This window comes from Numida meleagris, chromosome 5 (genome assembly GCF_002078875.1).
Source record: "Numida meleagris isolate 19003 breed g44 Domestic line chromosome 5, NumMel1.0, whole genome shotgun sequence".
In the NCBI taxonomy this organism is placed as follows: Eukaryota; Metazoa; Chordata; class Aves; order Galliformes; family Numididae; genus Numida; species Numida meleagris.
The window spans coordinates 17,314,504-17,339,209 of NC_034413.1; the positions used below are offsets into that span (position 1 = coordinate 17,314,504).

Here is a 24,706-nt window from a genome sequence, read left to right on the forward strand (position 1 = left end):
AGTTTACCTGCAGCATGTTGGAGAAGCAGTTTGCTCAATCCCTAGAGGGCAGGAAACAGAAGGTGGGGAAAGTCACTCAGTGTGAGCTGTGGGCAAAAACAAAGGAAGGAAGGAAAACCTGCCCTGGGTTTGCTGCAGCTGCTTAAAGCAGTCATTCAGACCTGCAAGTTGTAGTGCATGCTGTTTGCAAAGTGACCAGGTAGAGCTGGGCACAGCTGGTGCCTCCATGCTGGCTATCCTGGCAGAGAGGCTGTGGCAGGGGAGGTGCTGTGTGATCTCCTGCTGCAGCACCAGCTCCTTGCTTGACATGGCATTTGTTGAGCATCACTGCTGTTCGCAGCCTAATGGCAGTCTCAGGAGGGTATCTTCCTGCCCATCAGAAACAGAACCAGATTAATGTCATTTCAGAGCTAAAGCAGACAAGTCATAAGGGTATGTAAGGATCTGGTTTTTCTTCAGCCATGCCAGCATAAAAAAATAGGAAAGTGCCACTGGTTCCAACTGCTGTGATTCTGAGACAGATTCTTTCAGCAGAATATCACTTCAGATAATACACGTGTAAAAGCAGTGTTTCACTCTGAACAGCCCTTAATTACCAATAGCCTATTAAATAACAGTATCTTAGATGGCTTCCTGCCATCTGGATTGTATATTAACAATCTCACCCACAATAAATTCATGTGAACTTCTACAAAATCATGCTGCTTAAATAGAAGTTCAGCAGGTCTTTTGTAGGTGCTGCCTCTTTGCCATTCTCCTTCTAAGGGGTGCCTCACCTTCCAGTCTTCAATATATTTATTATCTATCCAGCATTCCTGTTTTATTAATGCTTTGATGACTAATTGCCAACTTATGAGACTAAAATGGTACAGGAACTGTGGCAGAACGGGTTACACAAACTTTCACAACTATATGCTGTACTTTCACATTCTTAAATTAATCTAGGAGAGAATATATTATATATACTGAAGTCTATTTGTGGGACAGATATCCCAGATGCCTGCAGGTTACTGATGCTCAGGGGACAAACTGTTGTGTGCCTTTGTGATTCAGTTTCAATTTATAGCAGTATATGTTTGGTTCATTAATTGCACAGTAGTAGGTTTATTTCTAAATGATTTTAGAAGTCACAGAAGGAGTTGTCTTGACACCTTTTGAAACTTAATTGTCCTACTTTTGCAATGCTTTGACCTTTCAAAGGTTACCAAGGCCTAATCCTGCAAGGTTTTTCCATAACCCTTATTCACAGGAGCTGTAAATAAGGAGTGCTGAAGATGCTGAATTCCTCTTGAAGGTAAGTGTTCCATTTTGCAAGACAGACATGAATATAAAATGGTCGTAAATGCTACCTGGACTCTCTGTTGAAATTGTTAATGAATGTTCAGGTGGTAAAGGGTAAGCAAAGGAAGTACTGAAAAGGGCTGTGAGCATCTTTTGCTGGCAGTGAGAATCAACAAGGTCTGGAAACCTCAAGCTGTTGAGCTTTGCTTACTTTGGAGTAGAGGCAAGCTGTTAGCTCTGCCAGTGAAGACTTAGTTGTGTAAAGGAGGCAGTGTGATTTCTGTAGGCAGACAGAATAAAGAGAAGGGATGGGGAAGGATGCTCTGGGTACAAACCGTGGATTCACTTGAGCGTGATAGGAGTCAGGAATTAAACTGAACCTAGAGATGTATTTAGTGTAAATTTCTTGTGTTTGGATTACTAAAGCTACTGTGTCTGCATGTGGTTCAGGATCCTTGCATCTGTGCAAGTAGGTCCTGGGTTTAATGACTAAGTCTTTTCAGAGCGTTGAGTCTGGACTTGAGCCTGACATCTGGGTTGTAGCTCTTAATATCTGTGAAAGGCATGGCAGAGAACAAAGATAATTTGCTTTACTAGAGGTAACTGTCAGTATAATGTGGAGCTTGCCATTCCATCAGCATCTGTAACTCAGACACATGCATTCAAGAGGTACATTATGTTTTTATAAGGCCTAGAAAGGTGTAAAATCTCACAGACTGAAAATCTTAATGTGCTTAAATGAGCCTTCTGCAAAATCATTCATCCTGGTTAGGCCTGAATGGATTTTGCATTATTTTTTCATTTACAGTGGTTTATGTACAGCAGTTGATGGAGTCCAAGATTGTGAAATAAGTGACTGCGATGGAAAACTATCTCCTATTTTCACATTCTTTCCTGTCACTTACTGTGATGCTACACAGAAATGCTGTCTTCCAGAGGCAAGAGAACTTCAAGTGTGGAGAGCATGGAAAGCAGTTTTCAGACTCTTTCAATCTCAAGGAATACATTTTTTTTTTTTTCATTTCTCTTTATGGTTTGAAAAAATGAAGCAAAGCATTTGTTCCTTGGCTTGGAAATTCTTAAATAGGCTATACCTGACAGTTGCATTTAAGTGGGTGAGGAAATGGAAGCCAGACTGACTACAAGTTTGTGTATTTGTTCTTCAGTAAGTGTTATGATGGGATTGCCCTCCATAAGCAAGAGAGTTAGCCTGCTGACATGATAGGTTCCTTGCAGTATTCCTGTCTTCAGCACGGGCTGTCTCAGTTGTGGCGCAAAGAATAAATCTCTTCTTACTGGGACTTTGTGCTTGTGGGTGCCTGACATTATTGAACTGCCTACTTTTCTCGGATCTATTATCTCTGTTTGGCTGCACATTCATGCATATGTTAAGACTGGAAAAGATGATGGAAAACATTTTGGCTAGCTAGCCTGCTGCAGGCAGGCTGGTTTTTCTTCAGGTATTCTTCAACATGCCTGTAGTAGAACTGCATTTTTCCCCTCATTCTTTTTTCCTTCTCTCAAACTCATCATAATTCAGTTTTAATGAAAAGTGGGCGTTAGCGTAACTAAAACATTTCTAATAGTGATGTATAGTAATCTTGCCAGGAGGAACTTTAGAGGGTAAAGTATTATTATACCCCTCTGGGAGTGTGCACATGTACAATGTAAGCTTCATGTGTCTGCAGTGAGGACAGGTAGCTTTTAATATTCAGTGTTTTTGCAGTGGTGTCGTATTTTTAATGAAAGTGCTGTGTCTTTGATTACAGGAGCATGAATAACCCTATACTTTAACTGCTTTCTTATGGCAGTAAGGATACATGATTGTATGATATGTCTGACAATCTCTATCCTAATAATTTTGGAGCTGGTTGGCTGAATCCAGACAGACGTGAAAGCAGAAAGGTGTGTCAAGACATATTTGACTCTGATAATCTATTTTATGTCAGTCCATTACTTAAGTGGCCAAAACTGCACAGCTATATCTCAGAACTTCGCAATTCATAATGGATTTACATTTGCACATGATACACCTCACAGTTAATATTTACACTCTGTGGAATAGAGAAAACTCGAAGGCAGAACTAGGGCTTGTTTCAAGTTTCCCAAAGTTTAGTGTACTGTGGAAAAAATATGGAATTATCCTTTTTTCTTACTCAGCAGCTTTTCACTGGACATTTTCTGTCATCCAAACACATCTAGCTCCAGAAGAACTCAGGAGCGAAGAAGGGCTTAGATGTCTGAATGCAAACTTGCAGCCTTAGTTCTTGAGCAGATGAAGGGCATCAGGTTAATAGAATTAACATCCTGGTATAAAATTGGGTTTGTCTGCAGGAACTTTTTTCTGTACCAGAGACTTGGAGTGATTGAGGTCATACCTTTAGAAACTTCCTGTCTAAAGGAAATTATTAATCACTTCTTCAAGGCTGTCTTAATCACAGCAGAAGGCTTTCAGAAGCTCTCATCTAGCATAGGTTTGTCAGGCTTAGGAATAAATTTTGATGATCTGTAACACGGAAAAATGAAAAGGTCATTTTTAGACCACTGAAAGTAACTTCTCTGTCAGAAGATGCTGCTTATTCAAAACCATACTTGGTCTAGCGAGTTAGTAGTCCTTCAGTGTCACTGACATGCTTCAGGTACCAGGGGTTAGAACTCATCTAAAGTATCAGCAACACAGTTCCAGTAGCAGGCACAGATAGCAGGACAGTCTAATGAGCAAAGATGAGATGAGGCCCAACAAGGGAACAAAAAAAAAAGTGGTTAAAGGAGATTTCAACAAAAAGGAAGAAAAAAAGAAAAAGCTTGAAACAGTTTATGAACTAAAAGATATGACAAAGAGAAAAGGAACAGTGAAGTAAATACATTTATAAGGTCCCGGAAGCAGCTGAACGGTCTCAAGTGTACCCTGGCTTCTCTGTTTACTGAGGCATCAACCCTCCTGCTTCTAGCTTTTCTCTGAGTTCTCCACAGAGAGGAGGCAATCCAGTTACTCTGTGCACAACAGTTCAGTGTCATATTTCTATTTTCTTCTGGTGTACATGCAGAACTGCTGGCATCTACCCCCTTCACTCCTGCCACGTTAGTGACCTCTCTGAACAGGTGCCAGCGCCACAGTGCTGAGCAAGCCCTAGGCCTCAGGGACTGCCAGATGCAGGCTCTTCAGGCCATACCCTCTTCAGAATCCTGCTGTGTGAAGAGCTTTTGTTTCCCTGACCAGTGAGAGGCAGAAAAGGGGAACTGCTGCTCTTCTAGTCCCCTTCACCAAACCACAGCCTCACAGCTGCAGCCTCTCAGCTTTGCAAAGAGAAGCTCATGCTCCTCCACAGCCCCTCTCAGCAGCTCTGCTTTGAGGGGCTGATTTTGCATGCTGGCGTGGTCAGCACCTGGCCACCTCCAGCTACCAAGCAAGCGATAGCACCCAGCCTTGTACTCCTCCAACCAAAGTAAACAGCCCTAGAGCTGTGAACTCCCCCAAACGTTTCCCTCAGCTCCTGAGAGCTCACCAACACAGCTGGGAGCACACCTCCCTGCCAGGGAGCAACCGCTGTGACTAGCTGCAGCTGGTAGGGGAGAGCCACAATTAGAGGAGAAGCCCAGCTGCAAGGGGGAGGCCTGCTGCAGCCCTTCTTTAAAAGAACAATCTTTTAGGACAGGAGAGGTAGTTTCCGGAGCTGTGGTCTAGAGAGATAGGTGGGTGAGGGGCTAGGATGAAGTGCTAGCAAATGTGATTTGGTTCATGATCCACAGTTTGTAAACTTTTGCAGGAAGGACTCTGTGAGGCGCTGTGGGGGTTGGTCCTACCTGTGGTGTGTATCTTGGCATTTATCTCCTTGCTTTGGAGAAATGTGAGGTGATGTTGCTGAGTTGAGCTTAAAATACTGAGAAAACAGTGTAGGGGAAGCTGAGGCAGGTATTGGGGCTGGACCTTTGTGCGCTGCTGGGTAACAGCTTGTGGGCACTGCAAAGATAGAGGGAAAGAGTAGGCCCAAGCTAGAGGGTAAAGCTTGGAGTGGATAACTTGAGGGGTATGTACAAAAAAGACCAAAAAACTTTGGACCAAAAATCTGTGGCTTAACTCCAGAGGGTTATTTAGCTTCCTGCTGTTACTCAGAGGTGTGTCTTTTTAAGAAGGACTTACGCTGTTCAAAGGGGGTAATCCCTCTGTTGAGGTGCCTATCTCTTTCCACTTCGGGTTCATGGTGTGACCTGAAGCACTGCCTCTGGCTATTGCAGTTTTCTGCCCTGGCCCAAAGGCTCAGGCAGGAGATCTTTCCTCAGGAAAGGCCTTGAAATTCTGCAGGCTTATTAGCTACAGGTGGTCTGAATTAGAAATAATGAACTATGGCCTCACCTTGTGAGGGAAGGTATGGAGCTCAAAGAGTGGCTGGACTGCTGGGGGGGAGAAAATGTGAGAAGGAAATTAAATAAATAACTGAAAAAGCCATATTCTATTTTTTTTTTTGTAAAACATCTGCTGGGTTAGTGCAGTATGACAAAAAGCACACTGGAAGTACTATGAATGCTAGCACCTCTCTCCTGAAAGGGCTGTCACCTGCTACTTCCAGCATTTACATAAATGTATTTCTTTTCATTGCAAGGTCTGTATTTGTGATAACTAAAAGGTGAGCACAGCAGTACAAACAGCACTTGCTTTCTTCAGTTCTATATGTTATAGGCAAAGGTAGTTTGAGACAATTATGTAGACCCTCCCACACTGTGGTGGTGGGGAAACCCCTTGAGGAGGCTGCAGTAAGAATCATCTGGTGAGCGGGAAAAGATCTGTGCCTAGGCCTGCATGTGTTCAAGGTATTTAAAACTAACGTGGAGGAGGGAAACTGCTGCAAAGAGTCTTTCTAATGTGTGTTCCTTCCATGGTGCTTCTCTGTGTCCCTCATGGCCAAAAGAATAAATTAGCCATTATGAAGAACTAAAGAGAGGAGGTGTTAGGTGTTCTTTGGCGGTGGGAAAAAAAGCTCCTCAGAATCTCTTTCCTCTTAGTGCATGTGATTAAAATAATTTATGCTCCAGTAGGATAGTTGTCTTTCTGAATTTGTATTGATGTTCATAAAAACAAAAAAACTCACAAATCTATGCTGTATGAGTTAAATGTCAAGGAAGCTTCATACAGTGGTTCTAAAAACGGGATCTATCATGATTTCTTTTAGAGAGCTGTAGGTAAGGGGTTTCATACTTGAACGCTTACCCTTTGTGGACTTAAGTAATGTACTTATGCCCAGAGTATGAGATATGTAGGAGTAAGAATTCCCAGATTTCTTCTACATTTGTCCCCCAAATCAGTAACCTTGTTACTAAGTCAAGTCACTGAGTAACCTGTTGTGCAGAGAGGGAAACGGGCACCATTTGTGCATTGGAAACAAATGCAATGAATTTTGAAGCAGGCACATTGAACTGCTGGTATAATTCCCTAGGAACTGTGTGGGAATTAATACCTACTTCTTGTTTGGATGAGATAAATGAAGAGTATGAAGTTATGGTGGAATCTGGGGAGGCTTCACTGCTGAAAGTGGCTGAGCAGTGTTGTCATTTCAGTGTTACTGCCAGTTGCCAACAAAAAGCCCTGATGAAGTTTTCTGTATCTCTAGTTAGTATTTTTTAGTTCCAAGTAATTTTGGGAATGTCTTACAGAGTGTGACAGACAAACAATTCTAGTCAGTGATGCTGGCAGCTACTGTGGTATCTCAGTAATATGGACCATGTGGTTGGTGTGTCACAGGTAGCAGCAATATGTTATAAACACACAGGGGAATCTGAAGTATACGTATAGCTTGAGCTGTTATGCTGCAGCAGACCTGGGTGCTGTATGTGTAGTGCTGAGGAGCTGCAACCTTGATTCCACAGTGCTTGCTGCTGGACAAGTTTGGGGTATGGTTCCTGATGAAGTATGAATGTTATGGCCAGAACTCTTTGTTAGCCACTCAGTCCACTATGGCTGGTAAAGCTGTTAAAATCTTAAAGCCATACATATTGGGAGGATTACAAGAAACTTTCACTAATGAGTGTCTAACCTTATCGCTTGCTTAGGCCACCCTGATGAAGAGGAACTGTCCTGGGCTTCATCTTCATATGTTGCTCTGAAAGTAGTGCCTCCTATTTATCTCCAGAGAAACTACAAAAGGTACAAAGAGCACAGTAACTCTGCTTGATTGATCAAATTCTCAGATACAAAACACTTTTTCAGCGTAGTCATCGCCATTAGCTGTACATTTTCACCAGCTATGAACAAGAGCCTGCATGCCATGCTTGTCAAGACCTGCACCAGTGGAGGTGACCCACTGTCATCGCTGCTGAAAATACCGCCCGCTGCCTCACTGTACTCACATCCACTGTTTTGTCTCCATAAGTGTTCAGTAAGCATCAGTGGGTGCCTTTTTCCACATGGAGGAATTCAGTTACGCAGCTTTGTTTCATATTCACTTGCATGTCTGATGCCATTTTGTCAGACTGCCCCTCTGCTGCTATCTGTCACATGGTAACAAAGTAGAATTGAGTGTTGGTGGGAAGGTTCAACCTCTACTGCTATCTGCCTCTGATGTTGTGGGCCAACAGATTAAAATACCAGGCATCGCTTTTGGAGCAGCCTTTGTAGGATATATAATATACTTAATAAATTTAGTTACTAATATACATTTTTTTATTTTTATTAAAACAGTAAAAGCAACAAATGTAAAACTTGTGGGATGTTTGACCTTGTTTTTGCGCAACTAATGTGTCAATCTGGTTTGATCAAAGTGGTTGCAATTCGTAGCGAGTTCTCAAGGTGCTCATCAGAAATTTTTAATGAAATTCTACTTTCCCTGTGCTTCATCCTTGACAATAGTTATTCACAAATGTGCGTTCTGCCAAAAGTCTTGACATGAGTAAGGTGTGACTGTGAAGTGAGGAATATCTTTCTTTTATAAAGCTTATTAAAGAGATATGATCAGATTTTGAGTTGAATGTCTGATTGCAACTCTATATACACAGTTTGAAAGAATGTATTTGGATGAAAATGGAGTTGTGAACATACAAAAAAAAATTGATAATTTTCTTGCAATCTTGAAACATATTCTCAAGTTTCCTTATCAAAATGGAAAGCAAAGCTGCTGCTATTCACAGGACTGTGCTCAGCCAGTGTGTCAAAATGCTTAAAATTATTTACCATAATTCAAGATAGCCTTGCGCTGCTCCCTCCCTGTGCCGTGGTTTCAACCCAGATATGGTTAATGGTGCACTGATGTTCAGTTGGTGCTGGGGAGCTGCTGCCATAATGGTGTGGGGTAGGGAGAGGGCTGCAGTGGAAGCTGTGCAGGGTTGTTGGTTGGACATGTCTACTTTTACTCCTTGTAGAAAGGATGCAATCTGTTTATAGAGTCTTCTGTCATCTGATTTGACTCACTAAAATAGTAGGGAGGAAACAATCTAAGATCATTTTCTGGCACTCCAGAGAGTAACTGTTCTTATAGAAAGATCTGAGCTTATTGGTGAAGTATAGGAACATAAGGTTGGGTGAATCAGAAGGAAATAGGAGTGTGGGTGTAGGGAGAAGGGAGTAAAACTTCTCTCTTGTGGAAGCAGTAAGCTGTAGCTCAGTGTGGTTGCCCAAGGAACTACAGAGCTTTGCCAGCAGTGGGATGTGAGTTTAGCAGTGCTTGTCAGGTAGGCAGTTCTAGCTACCCAGATGGAGATGATGGATGGCTTTCAAGAGATGCTTCCGAAGTCCCCTGTGAGCAGTGCTTGGCATTGCTATAGGCTTGTAGTGCCCTTTAGCGATAGGGGCATGCTTTAGAGTGACTCAGCAAATGGATGTAATCTAAGTGCTCTTTTGTCCTCTGAACTGTCTGTAGTAGTTCCAATTGGGAATTATCACAGCATGGCGCAGACCTGGATATTAAAATGGATTTTTGCTGGGAATAGATTTCTGTACTTAGGTTGCCTCTCAGTGGTCCATAACTTATCTTTGCAATAACAAAGAACACAGTAGATTGAATGTGGGGCTCTGCTATACTGATTGCAGGGTTTAGTTATGATTAGTAAGAAGAAGAGGTAAAAATATCCTTGACTTTTTTTACCTTTTTCTGAAAAAGCAATAAAGTCATTGAGTCTCTCTTGATAATAAAGCTAGCCCGATCCTACTATCTATTAAGATAGGTTAACACCTGTAACAATTTAGCCAGCTTGCCGGTCTCTTTCAGTGCTTAACAAATAAAGCATGTAAGTATTGTATGAGTGACTAGCGTTCACTTAATAGCAGGAGCTTGTGGCTCTGTAACCTTGCCTGAAAAGCACCAAGTATTGTTTCTTGCCTTTTGTATGTATATTCATTGGCTTGATGAAGACTACGCTAAATGGCTTACTATGATTTCTCTGGCTTCCTCTGATTTCTGGGAGAGAATGGAGGCCAGTGTTAATTAAGAAAAACCTGGGGGAGTGAAAGGCAAATTTTAATGGTTGTACTGTTTTGTACATTCTTTTACAGAGTGCATATTGCTGCACTATCAGTAGCAGAGTAACAGATACTGAAAAGAAAGCCTAACCATTATGCTCCCAATACTATATCGTTGTTGGTATAATATTCATGCTGAAGGTTAAAGGGCCAACAGTTAGTGCACTGAGTGGATGAAGTCTTTCTTCCTTGAACTAACAGTTTTCTTTTTACAAGGGCTTAACTAACATGTCCGATGTGCGTTTTTATTTGCTTTTTACGGATGTGGTTGTGCTGCTACTCCATGTAAACTGAGAGCAGTAATGAATGAGTGCAGCAGTTAAGACTTAATGACTCTTCATTCAAGAGTTAGTTTATAGTAATTGCCTCTGTTACCAAAAGCATCTACTGTCTGTTCTACGAAGTGTATGCCTTTGCCCTCAGTCTAAACTACTGGGTCAGTAGGGAGATCTTGTGGGTTGTCTTCATAGGGATGTCTACATAACTAATTATTTTGTTTTGGATTAATGACATGCTTTGGAAGCAGATCTCCACTTGCAAGATGGTGAAATGTCATGGTTATTTTGAATACTACACAAAAGACTAATTCGTTTATGCAACTACTATCAAACTAGCATGTGTCTTGCCTTCTTGGATTCTGGTAGTGTTCTGTAAATGAGTAATATATGTGGAAACTGAGAGTAGTGGGTCCACATGTTTGACAAAGAAAATCCTGCATATTTATTGAAGATTTGAGCATCAGATCTGAGCTAGCTCTGACTCTGGAAAAGCTATAGGCAAATTTAAATGAGTGTTGCTCTGCCTGAGCTAGTAAACACTGAAATAAGCCTGAGTTCATGGCATTGCAGTCCTGTACAGTTTTCAGTACCTGAAGGTGTTATGTACCCAACAGTGTTGTGTGGGTGTCTAACCTCCTAGCTAGTGGGAAATCTTGCCTCCTGTTCTGCCAGCATGCACACCCTTAAAATATGCTGGTATGTAGAATTTATACAGTCTGATTCTTCAAAACTCCTTGGCATGCATGCAGTTCCTTTGTCTTTCCCTGTTATCAAAGAAGAAGCTGGGCATAACTTAATATCCAAGTATGTGCTGTGAAATATTCTACAGTGCATCTGTAAAAGTAGGATTTCTGAGCTTTTCTAATTTATCTGAGGTTTTCAGTTGTGTCAGGTGTATTCTTAATTCTTCCAGCACAAGGATGATGATGTACATGCAGTCATCCTTCAGGTTCTCTGTTTTATTCTGGCTGATCTCTGAGCCCTTGTGGCTGGGTCTACTCACCAGACTGACTGCAGCCTTTCTGTGTTGCAGCTGGCACTCTTGGGCAGGGTTTGTTTTGTTCAGGGGATGTGCAGGTTGTAGTGAGTCCATCTTTCTTGGAGTTTTTTGATGATGTGAGATTGTGTTAGTGTTTCACAACAAATTCAGGAAGGGTGGAAGAACATAGCACATTGTCTTGGCCTTAATCATGTCCTGCTGTTATGGTAGTATATCTGAATGTAATATATGTCTTCCAGGTTACAAAATGAGGGCAAGCGCTTGGCTGTGTAGCAGCTTGATGGTTCTGTACAGATTGCTACTCTGTTTGGCTTCAGGGAACAAAAAGCCATTGCCAGTTTAAATAAACTGATATCTTTCTAGTTGCCTAGATATCTTATCAATGATCACTTCAAGCATTCTGCCTTTAATTTCTTTGTTGTATTTCAAGATGATAAATTCTCAAATTGTTATGGAAGTGTCTTGGTTTATTTTGTGCTGACTGGCTGTTGTATCTTGGCAATCAAGTGCGAACACATGTGTGCTAGAGACAGAAAATAAATCTGAAGAAAATAATTTTTCCCAGCTTCTTTGGAAGGAAATACAGTATCTCATGGTGTTAGAACATCTTTTTTATTCCAACAGTATATTAAAGAACTGACAATATTGACTACAGTATGAGATCTCTTCCCTTCAAGACTAGTATTTTAAATGAAGACTATATCAGAAATAATATGTGGTGTCACTATGTCATTAGGATGGAAGACCACTAGAGCAAAGTGTGCTGGAGGACAGGTGGTCAACTAGAAGTAATTATAATGGCTGTATTGATTTAGTCTAATTGCCTATGAAGCTTCAAAGAACCAGAGCTTTAATTGATATTGAATTGCATTGATTTAATTGATTTTGATGTTCCTGATTTAGTAGGTTCTCACTGACTATTCAGATCTGTAGTAGGTGTTCAGAGCTCTGAGCAGGGAGGGCGGAGCAGAAGAGATTATTAAATGCTTTCAGGCAGGATTGAGCTCAGGAAACAGGATGATATGGATAAAAATGAACTGTAGCAGAGAAAGTTATCTCTGGTTATGTGCATGCTTAAGGTAGACAGTAGAGGTCATGAGAAAGTGGTGATGTGCCTATTGCCTGGAGGCAGGTCTGAGTTGCAGAGGAACTCTGGTAGATGTCCATGGTGCTCTGTTAATGGAGAGAGGCAGAGAAAGAGTAGTCTTAAATAGCTTCAAATTGAGATGGGAATAAGGATTACTGTCTCCACACGGAACAGCATCTTGTCTCTGCCTTGGTCAATCCACTCCTTGGGGTAGTCTCTGAGCTTACTATTAAAGACGTGACAATAAAGTGCAGGATTCTGGATGTGGAGCTTATTTGGTGTAGCCTAAGTTTTGGCACAGATGAAGTTGTCTGTCACCTGACTGTCTCTGCTCATAGTCCCTCCTCCCATCTTCATCTAGATATGAGAATGTCCATATGCCAGCATTACTTCCTGTTGGAGGGCAGGTTGCTCGGCAACACATAGCTACTGATTTACTAATGATTTACGATGTAATCTTAGATGAAAGGGGCAAGTTATACCTGCATGGAATGTGGTGTTTCTAGTAGAGTTCTGTACTTAACAACATGTACTGTACACAAAATTAGCTTGGGTAACGGTATTGTTCTCTTATATGCTTGGTCGCATAGACCCTGTATCCCTGGAAGCATATATGCTATATAAGATGGTGTGTTGCTACAATAAAGTTGAAGCTGCATGAACTCACATTGAGTGTCAAGCTTCCCGCGCTACAGGAGGGTAGCCCTGGGGAACGTGGGGAGTTTCCCAACAACTTCCAGTCACACAAGTATTTTCATGGTCTGCAGTTCTGATTTTTGCTGTTTAATGTGTCATCCCAAAAAGATGTGTGGCTCACTGTTGGCAGGTACCAGCTATGGAACAATGAAGACATGAGTCTACATGGTCCGTTGTAATCTTGATGTGTGGTAACTGTCTGTTTCCATGCATCTGAGTGGGTATGTCCTGCAGTTGGCCTTTCAGTACTGTTGCTCTGCATAAGTGAACACTAAACCGCTTTTCCAGAGGGACCTTGAATTCTTTCTGCACTGATTTCTGTTTAGAGCTTTTCTGTGTGGCTGAATCAATAATCAGTTCATGAAAATGTGAAGACTAAAACCAAACTGTTTGGAGTTACTGAAAAAGCATTACTCAATTAGAACTCTAGAGCATGTGAAATATTTGCTGATTGTGAGTCTGAGTTATTGATTTGTTTTCTTCTTTATGCTTCACTGTTCAATAATTCTGTTAAATAGGTGAGCACTAAGAATATGTATCTGCCATTAAGAATAAGATACTTGATGAACTGGATCACGTTACTGGAGCAGATATTTTGATCCCAGTAATATGGGGAGACCATACTCATCTGAAAATTTTCTTCTGACATCTATGCAATTATTGTACTCTGTGAAGCATGCAATAAAAACATCAGTGCTGTTATTAGCTATAAATAATTCTTCCTCCTACAAATTTCTCCCTGATCCATGTTGTTGACTTACAGATGAGATTGCTAAGTACCTCTGTAATGAAATTAACTATTACAGTTGCAACTAGAAGCTCTAAGGAAATGGAAAGCTAAGACTGCTTGAAGAATTAACAACCATTGCAATTGACTAACACATGATGCCGCTTAAAATAAAAATATGAGGATATATGTCCTCTGGTGACTGATCATGAAAGCTTAAACTCTTCCCTATAATAAATTGCTACTAGATAAGGCTGTGAAAAAATAATGCCAAAGAATATATGAGAGAAGACTGAGATGTATCAAAGCTTGATGGTATCTTTTATTGGGTCTTTGTCAATATATATGATAAAATAAAGGTACTTTCCAGTTAAAATTAATTTCTGTTGGAGGAAGGGAAGGAGAGGGTTTGTCTAACTATGCAAGTCAAAAAAAAATAAATTCAGAAGGTGCTGGGAATCACACACTTGTTCTGGAGAGTGCTGAAGTGCTTTAGTGTGGAGGTGACTGAGTTACTAAAGTGTGGTTTTTCGGTATTATCAGACCTAATTGGTTAGGTTAATAGTGAAGACATTGTCTGAGAAACATCACAGTTCCAATCTGAAAGGCAAATTCTTGGGATAAGGTATGTAACATGAACGTGGAAAGGAATCTGAGACTGCCAATACACGCACAAATGACAGCTTGGTCCTTGTAAAACGTGGCCTGAGATGAGGAAGAGGTTTTTCCTTCAGCATAATTCTTATGTATCTCTGCAGTAGAGATTTAAATGTGAAAAGTCTGAGTCTGTTTTCTTACGGCATGCATACAAAATAGGATTCAGTATTGGGAGCGATAGATTTGAGGTAAAGTTGTCTGTGGTAATTTAGTAATCACCTGCTAGAGGGCACTGTGTTGCCAGAAAGGGATCTAGGAAGGCATGAGGTTGTTGGGCAGCTTCGTGGAGGAGTGGTTCTTTGTGTTTTGTTGGAATGAAAATTGCTTTCTGTTAGAGCTCAGGCTACAGGGAGTAAGCTTTGAGAATAATCCTGGATACATCAGCGCATGATTTTAAGTGAATTCTGTATTAAGATTTTGTTTGTTTTGGGTGTGTAAAAGTAATGATTGAGCAGTACTAGGTTACTCTAGTGTACGCTATGTTTGCTGGTAGACTTCACTAGCGTGAAACTAAGGGTTCAGATTAAATTTAGTAAATTGTTTAAGCCAAAAATAAGGGAAAGATGATTCCGAAGAAGCTGTCAACGGTTCTTACAACATTTTAACATTTTAATCAAATCTTAAGAGTGAAACTGAAAATGAGAACTTATTGAAGCAGGAAACAGTTATAGGTTGAGCCCTGATTTTTCTTGACTAAGGCACAAGACCAAGCTTAGTTCTCTTGAAATTATTAGGCAGTTGTAAATTATGCTGTAAATCAACTGTATGTATGAATGTAGACAATGAAAAGGAATGTGATCGTGTTTGTATTAATGAAAAAAATGCCCTGGGATAGTAAATAACTTATGATTAGATACTTCATAAATCCAAAGGAAATAGACTTAGGAGATCATCTAACCCTTCTGTCCTAGAGGACTGGCTTGCTGCTTGCAATATACAATCAAATCACACTAGCTTTATATGACCCAAACTTCATGTTGAGGCACATACAAGACTAAGAGGTGATCGAAGACAGCCAGCATGGTTTCACCAAGGGCAGATCATGCCTGGCCAATCTGGTGGCCTTCTGTGACAGTGACGACATCGGTGGATGGGAGAAGGGTGATGGATGTCATCTACCTGGATTTCTCCAAAGCCTTTGACATGGTCCCTCACCACATGCTTCTCTCTAAATTGGAGAGGTATGGATTTGAAAGGTGGACTGTTCAGTGGATTAAGAATTGGTTGGCTGGTCGCAGCCAAAGTGTTGTTGAAATGGTTCAATGTCAGGGTGGAGGCTGGTCATGAGTGGTGTCCCCCAAGGCTCAGTCTTGGGACCGGTGCTCTTCAACATCTTTATCAATGACATAGATGATGGAATTGAGTGCACCCTCAGCAAGTTTGCAGATGACACCAAGCTGAGAAATGCAGTTGATACGTTGGAAGGAAGGGAAGCCATCCAAGGGAACCTGGACAGGCTGGAGAAGTGGGCCCATGTGAATCTAATGAGGTTCAACAAGGCCAAATGTAGGGTACTGCACTTGGGCTGGGGCAATCCCAGGTATTTATACAACCTGGGGGAAGAACTCCTCGAGAGCAGCCCTGCAGAGAAGGACTTGGGGGTCTTGGTGGACGAGAAGCTGGATGTGGGCCAGCAGTGTGTGCTGGCAGCCTGGAAAGCCAACTATGTTCTGGGCTGCATTAAAAGAGGAGTGGCCAGCAGGGAGAGGGAGCTGGTGTTCCCCCTCTACTCAGTTCTTGTGAGGCCCCATCTGGAGTGCTGCGTCCAGGCCTGGGGCCCTCAGTACAAGAAAGATACAGAGCTCTTGGAATGAGTTGAGAGGAGAGCCACCAAGATGATCAGAGGGCTGGAGCACCTCTCCTGTGAAGAAAGGTTGAGGGAACTGGGCTTGTTTAGCTTGGAGAAGAGAAGGCTCTGGGGAGACCTCGTTGTGGCCTTCCAATACTTGAAGGGAATGTGTAAACAGGAGGGGGAATGATTGTTTATGAGGGTGGGTAGCGATAGGACAAGGGGGAATAGTTTTAAACTGAGACAGGGGAGATTTAGGTTAGATATTAGGAGGAAGTTTTTCACACAGAGGGTGGTGATGCACTGGAACAGGTTGCCCAAGGAGGTTGTGGGTGTCCTGTCCCTGGAGGCATTCAAGGCCAGGCTGGATGTTGCTCTGGGCAGCCTGGTCTAGTGGTTGGTGAGCCTGCACTCAGCAGGGGGGTTGAAACTCTACGATCTTTGAGGTCCTTTTCAATCCAGGCCATTCTATGATTCAGTGCTTTTAATGCAGGCATATGGGATGAGAAAAGGAGGGGAAGGGCAGTAGGTTTTTCTTATTCCGAATCCCTTCCTAAGATTTACTTATTTTTCTCTCTATTTTGTCTTTTTTATTTGCTTTGTGCTTTTCTGCTTTAAGGTCAGACTAGAAGACTGAGGTGATTTTAATCAGTCTGGATAGCTACGTTATCTGCATGTGACTATTGTTTTTTTTTAAGTCTTTCTAGTTCTGAATTTCTTTTCTTGTGGCAGCTGTTCTCACTGCCTAGTCACATTGGTAAGTAATTTTGTATGGGATGAGAATACTTTGTTCTTCCCCTCTCTTCTGTCACACTTACTGGGTAAATATTGCTTTTGGAGAGAGCAATGCTGTTGTTGCGATGTAGAGCTGGAGGGAAGTGATGGCTTTCTATGAAGAAAGATGTACTGTGAACAGTGGAGCCTTGGTGAAGGTATTGTGCCACTTAGGCTGCTACAGTGAGCAGTGCCAGAAGGTTATTTATCCTGTTTCACTGTCATGAACTTCAGTGTACACCTTGAAAAGTAAATATATATTGAAAAAAAAGAATGCACAGAGTGGTCTGTCCTTGCCTGAGAAGGAAGTATGGATCAGATTAGCCTCTGTGTCTTCTTGTCCTTAATTCATTGTTTCACTTTATAATCTTTTTCAGCCCGATCAAAGAGTTTGGTGATGGGTGAGCAGATCGGGCCTCCCTCCAGACCTTCTTCTCCTAACCCTCAAGAACGTGTGGTGAAGTGTGGCTGGCTGAAGAAACAGAGGAGCATTATGAAGAACTGGCAACAGCGGTGGTTTGTGCTGCGTGGAGACCAACTCTTCTATTATAAGGATGAAGAGGAAACTAAACCTCAGGTAAGACGACTATTTTTTTCTTTTTAAAGAACTGTAGGGCATAATGGTTGTGACTTCTGTATGGGTCACAGTCACTGTTTAGACTGAGAGCTCCCTTCAGTTGCTCTAAGCGCTGTGACTGTTCAAAGCAAGAGACATTTCAAGGAGACTTAACTATCATGCAGGCAAGTAGTAGAGCTTGGGAGAATGTGGGAAAATGTTCCCTGGATTGATTATGTTTCCTGTCAGTTCTGTGGCTTTCCTCATGAAGAAATCTAGTTGCGGAAAACTCATTGCCTGAAATCACAGTGATGTCAGTGCCACTTGACATGTGTACTATTTCTACTTCAGTTACCAACTCAAAATAGCTCATAGTAAATAGTAGTGTGTCACTGGCTATGAGTAAGGTTTTCCAATAAAAGCTTTAGCTGTCAAGAGGTTCTGTTACTCAGTCTTCTAAACTGCTGCAAATGTTCATGAAAAGCAAAACATAGAGGATTTTTTGCCCACTGAATATTGCTTGCTTTTCAGCTTATTTTTGTTTCCTGTGTGTCTCTTACTGTTTCCATACAACCTATCTTCATAGTACTTGGGCACCTTTCACGACTGAACGGAGCATTTTGTTCAGTGTTTTTTGTCTGTCATTCTAGGCTGCCTGATTGCTCTTTTCAGGAACTGCAGGCCAGATACAAGGCTTATTTCTCCAGAAAATGGCTGACATTAGTGTAAATAGATAGTTCTAATGCTGTTCTGTGCATTTGTTTTAAATGTATTTATTCTTGCGGCAAATCTTGTCTTGAGCTTAAGGCTGTTAGTCCAAATTTGCTCATGGGCAACTGAGATGCAGAGACTGTGATTTGCCCATGTTCTCATGAGAAATCCTGAGTAGGAAAATGAATCTGCATCTCTCAAGTCTAGTGCTTTAGTAACTTTGTTCTTACTTAGTGTGGGCTGCCTTTTCCTTCTATGTTTAGCTGAAATTAGATTTGGGAGCTAGAAGGTGCGCTATAAAAACCTTCTGAAATTTCGCACGTGTCCATGCCAGTAGTCTAGTCACAGGTCTCAGTGGAAGAAGTTTATGAATGATGACCATTTTGTTCCAGGCAAAATGCACCAGCCCGAGAAGACTTTGGGAGGAGAGGCTTATAATTTAACCGCGAAAACTTGATTATTTTACCTGATAATGCTTTGGGTGTCTTTGCAAACTTTGTTTGAATTTCTATGGGAATAGCAAATACGAAGGGAGTGCTGGGTGTAACAGGAGACAGTATTGAAAGAGTGAAATGTTCCTTCCTAGAAGGTTTTGCACAGTCCTCTGAACTGGAATGTATGATCTGTTTTCCTAAAGGTTCAATGCCTTGAATTCCAAGTTGTTGATGATCTGCAGGGAAGAGATGGTCTGGAATCAATTGCTTTGCAAACTTAGACCTTATCAAGGAAATGGCAAAGCATGCCAGTTTAATGGAATTGAATATTCACAAATCTACAATACCTGCATTGTCACAAACCTCTCAGTACAAGAAATGTTTAAAATTAATCTTCTAAATATTCCAGCTTTTGGCAAGCCTATGAATGTGAATACTGTCCCCTAATTCAGTTTGAGAATGAAATGTATTTTATGAGAAACCATTTAATTGTTCAGCCTTCTATGCTGTTGATTCACCTAAGCCAGTTCTTTATTGAAACAGTTTTCGCATGGATGCTTTTTCATTATCCCAGTCTGACCTCCAAATCTTAATATAGTCATCTGCGTGATTGGAATTTGACAGGAAGAGCTATGGAGTTCCAGACTGCTGAGGTGAGAGTGAAAAACCTTGCTTAGCTGGCTGAGACTCATTATCTCTCAATCCATTGCTAAGCAGAAAAAGGTGAGCCAGCTGCTTAGGGCTAGCTTGTGTGGGTAGAGCATGTGGGTTTTGTTATATGCCAGTATGCAGGACTTGAGAGTGGGCTGTGTGTTTTAGTGTATTGTATATACACCTGGGAGTTATTGCTGTTCTATGCAAATTCTGAGGGGAAAGAATCTAGGCTAGGCTTTGTTCTGTCTGACTTGGAGTGCGTGTCTGACAGCAAAAACTAATTAGTGGGCCAGGGAACAATTTTTTGTTTACTTCAATACAGGGGAGTGTGAGTGAATGCAGGCTTATATTTCTTAAATTTTGCTGACTTAGAAACACCATGGTCCAGTGACATTGTGGCATACTATCTGCAGAGGTCAAGGGCTGAAGCTATGTTGAGGTTCACGCTGGATCTCTACCATACTGGTCCATCCACTTCATCATGATACAGCTTGTACTGTTTCTGCTGTGGGCCAGTTGGATCTCTCAGTGGTGTGTCTGGCAGCTTCATGCTTTCATGTGTTCCTTCTCTCTCCCATCACCATCTCCTGGCTTTTCTTGCTGTTGATGAGCACAGGCAAGAGTGTGCAAGCGTGAGGTATCTCTTGCAGAATGGAGAGCTGAGCCCAGCCTCCCTACCTTGCTGAAGCTATTCATTAATGCTGTATGTTTTCCTTTGTACTTGGCTCCTAGAACTGGGGGGATATTTTGTATAGCTCCTTCTATCTCCTGATGATTGGAATGGGAGCCTTATCTTCCTACAGATGGCAGACAGTCTGACATGCGTCTTGACTCCCATGAAGTTCATATGAGCAATTTCTACTCTTTAACAGTTCTATGTATATGAGAAAGCCTTAATCTTGACAGATTACTATTATACCTTCAAAAATCTGTGTGCTTATGTTGTACAAGTAACTGCTAAAGTCATTGATGTTCCAAGCTTTTCTACAAAGTGTTGTTGATAAAACACAGGACTGATTTTTCTTTAACGGGGGAGTGTGGATATATTTGTATTCATGTACATGTTTATATAAGCCTCTCAGATATCATTAAAGCCCTAAATAATACCTGTGAGTCCCTCCCAGGCTGAGATCACAGCTGCATATGAAGTGGTTTGGCCTCTCCCTGGTTCAGTTCATAGCAGTTTAAAACACAGATCTGGTTAGATTTGTTCCACATCTCTGTAGGCCTTGAACTGGTACAGAAGGTTGTCACCCATAGGGCAGAGTAAACTCTGCATGGCAGAGTGACATCAACTCATCCTTATTTGAAATATTTCATCTCAAATGCATATCTCCAAAATGACTTAAGGGGAATAGGGTGGCTGATAAATGTACAAATATCTTGGAAATTTATTTTCTCTTTCAGAAAGCATTGGTATGTATGGAGCTGGTGGGAAAACTTAAATTTAAGCAATCTTTCTTTTGCAAAACGTGACTAATTTTAGTCTCTTATCTACAGTTAGGATTGTTGATTCTGCTACTAGGTCTGCCCCGTTAGGGTTTAAGAACAGATGTACCAAATTAACTTTTCTGTTAAATGAGGGGAAAAACTAATAATTGTTCCTCTTCTGAGGCTAAATGAGCATACTCATAGATCGTATTTAATTCTTCATTCCTTTTGTACCTGTTGTATCTGGCTGAGCAGGGCTTATAAAGACCTGACACTTCGTATTTGCACTGTGGTAGAATGCAGAAACAGATTATTTCTATTATCTCTGAGCGCTCTGCAGGTAAGAAATGACTGCTACTTTTTCTACAGTGTTGTTGCAGTGTGCTGCTATTGCTGTTCTAGTGTATTAACAGTGCAGTAAGAAAGCAGAGTGTGTTTGAAGAGGTGGGTTGCATTTAGTAGTTTCTGAAGCACACAGGATCAGAGGAAGTAGAGGAAAAACTGTATAAAACTGGTGAGTGATGCAAGAGTGAAGACCTTCCGTTAAGATGCCTAGAATATAGCAGAAGATATTGTAGGTCAATAAAAGAAATATACTGCAGGAGTTATGTAGATTCCAGGGAGTATTACGGAAGGTGGTTTCAAGTGTTAAATTCTTCTGCAGCTGTAAAGACTTCTGCAAAAATACTTGTGCTTGGTACTCCTATTGGTTAAGTGTGGTACTACAGTTTCCATACAGTGAAGAACAGCAGGTTAGAATGGGATGTCTTCTCAGCATTGTGTTCCATTGCTGCTTGCTTATAGGACTTGCTGGCTTTTTATCAGGCAGTACTGACTATGGCTTGTTATAGCTATGTGAATGAAGCATTAAGCCTTGACTTTACTCTTAGTGTGAAAAGTTTACATGCCTGTAAAACTGTGCTATTAGCCATTATTGCATGTGTTTGCAGCAAAAGTGAACAGAAGGGCTGGGGCAGGTATTTTTCCTGCCTGCCCCTCTCTCCCTCTGATCCCTTATGAAAGACATGCTCATGGACAACTAGCAAGAAGTCAGGGAGAAGACTTTACCATGAACATAAGATAATTGCTGAAAATACTGCTTTTTTTCCTCTAATAAAGCGGATGTTAGTGGCTGCATGCTTAAATTTTCTACTTACGTGATGTTATAGGAAGGGAGGAGATGGTTTCTTTGCTAGTATTGGTCTAAATCCTTTATTTTTTGATGGCTTATGCAGTACCAGTTGCAAAGGAACCATGGCTGCACAAATGCAAAAATCTTCCTGAATCTCTCTTTGAGGTACCTTGACTCAAAGTAATGGCAAGTGCAACCAGTTTGAATATTGTGATTTTCTGCTGCCGCTGTGATTTCTGTTCTCTGGCTGAGTTACTGTTTCAGAGCTGAATGACAAGAATGATGTCATGTGAGAAAGGGAAACTACTGTAAGCCTTTTTTCACCATGGAATAAAGCTTTCAGAACCTCACTCCATCATCAACGGTAACTAAATTTCTTGGTGGTAGGTGGTAGAAGCTTGCTTGTGTTAGGTATGGAAGTGTTAAAGAACAGTGTGAGAGTATTAAAGGAGTTTCAAAAAAATCATGCATTTCAAACTGTTGCTTTTATGGTCTTAAGTTGTGTGGTACTAGTAGAAACATGCTGTAATTGAGTAATGTAATGGCATGACCTACAGAGACTTCAGATGTGCCTGAACTGGCCTGATCTAGAATAAAGAGGTACATAAGCCAACATTTCAGGAATGGGGAATGGATAATTAGTGTTTAATGCAGTGAACACTACCCAAGTATGTCTCTCTTAAAGTGTTAACAAATGGAGTTCATGACCAACTTCTTGCTGTTTCATGTGCCTTTTTTGTGTGTTGTTTCTATTCTAACATCCATTTCTTCTGTTTTAGAGAACAATGTTTAATTGTAATAGAAACACTGTTCTCCCACTTGAAATAAGCGGAGAGTTGAGGACATTGTAATTGTCAATATGGAATCAGCTCTAGATTTTCTGCTTCTCTTACTCCTTTATGGATCCCAAGGGGAAGATTTCTTGCTCGACAGGCAGGAATAAAGCTTATGGCTCAGATGAATTTCTTATTCAAGTTCTTCAGTATACCTGTAAAATATTCTCATAGCATTTGAGCTAAGTGATTTCCTAGTTGAAGTAGTGTATTAGGCAACATATTTCACATAGTCATTGTTCTGACTGTCGTGCCTCTAACCATAGTTGATGAACAGAGGGAACATAATTGAATGAGCCAGACTAAGTCCCTGTACTGCTGCTTCTTGATGAGTCAGTACAGGCATAGTGACAGCCTGTGTGCTACCATTGCCATCCACACACGCATTATAGGCCTATTATTAAACCACTTGCTACATCTGCGTGCGTAACTGCTACATGTAAATTTCATTTTATTCTGAGAACTGAAATGGATTTTCCCTTCTGAGCCTGAAACATTTATGCCAGATGGATGAGGATATTGGCAGCATCTTACATCTTGCACGCACTTGGTCAGGGGTTCAATCCATCAGTATGGATAGGATGTTACCTAAAGACTAGGGAGACTTGAACTTTGTATCATCTGTTGTTGCTCAGGACCTTGTGAGTGACAGCTGGGTTTTGCAGCTTGAAGATGAGCATCTCAAAAAAGCACAGTGAGAGCTGGGCACTTCATGTTTGCTGATGCAGCTCACTTGAGGAGGGAGCTACCTCAGGTAGTAATAAAGAATGTTGTAAAGGTGTTTAACACTTATTATTGAATGTATTTTTGTATAGCATGGTATGGGAGCATGTCCTTACTACTCTTGTAATAGTTGCAAAAATAGGATTTGCATCCTACCTGAGGTAAGAGGATGTATCTCAAAATTGAGATGTGCTTTTAGAACTCATAGATGGCTGATGGTTGGTTGGGCTTCTGGGGAGTGATGGGACATGGATACAGGCATCCTGCCATGGCCCAGGAAGACAATGTGTCCCTGAGAAAACTTTGTTACAGGCTGTGTAGAGATTTTTATAATCAACTGATTTGCTTCACCTCTAAAGATACTCATCCTTTTTAAAATCTGTTCTAAATATTAAGCATGGCCTGCAGGTTTGTATGCAAAAAACTAAATCAGTGGCTTAACTGAAATTCCCTTTGATCTTCTGCCTGTTTGATTATTTACATGCACTCTGGAAGGAGATCACATTCTTTTATTTGACAGTCTGATGAAGTGTTATGGCAAAATTTATTTTTTTAAGAGACACCTTAAAAGTTGTTGTCCTTTTCACGGCTGTTTCATTGCATATTTTTATGCAAGAATTGTGCTTCCACGTTCCAGGGTGAATTATAGCATTGTTTTCAAGGGAGGAATATCTGAAAAGATGGAGCTATGGCATACTGACAGGGGAGTACCCTGGATTTACTGGAGTGAAGGGGAGCTACTTAGTAGTTTCAGTGCGTGAAGTTAAAGTTGTATGCTTTGTTGTGTTGTGTAACATAGTTACAGTTGAACAGTCCTTTCCCTCAGACTGACTTCTGTGCTGAAGGCTAGGGTGTGAACTTGGAGCTATTGCTTTTCTGGAATATTTTCATAGGTGCCTCATGAGGAAAGGGGAAAAGAAGGACTGACCTGCAAAGAGCTTTTGATGTTCTTAGTAACTCTGTCAATATATGTGGTTTTTAAAGTAGCTGTGAGTTTGCTTCTATTCCCAAAGCAGGAGATAGCATATGCCCATCCTCAGTTTCCAGGGAAACAGAAGCTGCTCTGCATCTAATTCATTAATCTTTTCCTCAGTATTGACTTAGTATCATAAAAAGCTTCAGTGCATCCACAGTGGGCTTGAATTGTGCCTGCCAGAAAGCAGCAGAACTTTCTTCAATGTGTTCCAGCCACTGGGCTCTGAAGATGAAGCTGCATACAGTACCTCTCTGCACCATTTTGGAACAACTTATGATGCACTGGCATTTTATTCTGCCTTTCCAGTGTTTTCTTTGGAGTGATTTCAGCATGTCTTCTAATCTCAGTGAACCTCAAAAATAAAAATACAGAATAACATGATTTGGTGGGAAGCATACTGAAAGCTTATCCTGTTGGCTTTCATTTTTAACTCACAAATATTCTAGATAATCTGCTCAGTATGAACTTAATTACCATCCTACACTGTGTCCTTCCCCACTCTTAACTTGTCTCTAATTTAG

The 24,706-nt window shown here is 41.1% G+C and overlaps 1 protein-coding gene across 7 annotated transcripts in view; it reads left to right on the plus strand.

Annotated features, from left to right (window-relative positions):
* The window catches only part of ARHGAP22 (Rho GTPase activating protein 22), a 149,988-nt gene that overhangs the window by 9,322 nt on the left and 115,960 nt on the right, over positions 1 to 24,706 (plus strand). For 2 of the 7 annotated variants that reach the window (XM_021397806.1, XM_021397807.1), the window contains exon 4: positions 17,113 to 17,312. In XM_021397806.1, the coding sequence (XP_021253481.1) occupies positions 17,113 to 17,312 (200 nt within the window). Of the gene's footprint in view, positions 1 to 1,200; positions 1,295 to 4,920; positions 4,975 to 5,928; positions 6,091 to 7,326; positions 7,421 to 12,676; positions 13,010 to 17,112; positions 17,313 to 24,706 lie in introns of those variants that run through there. The other 5 variants (XM_021397809.1, XM_021397808.1, XM_021397810.1 and 2 more) reach the window with 5 other exon arrangements.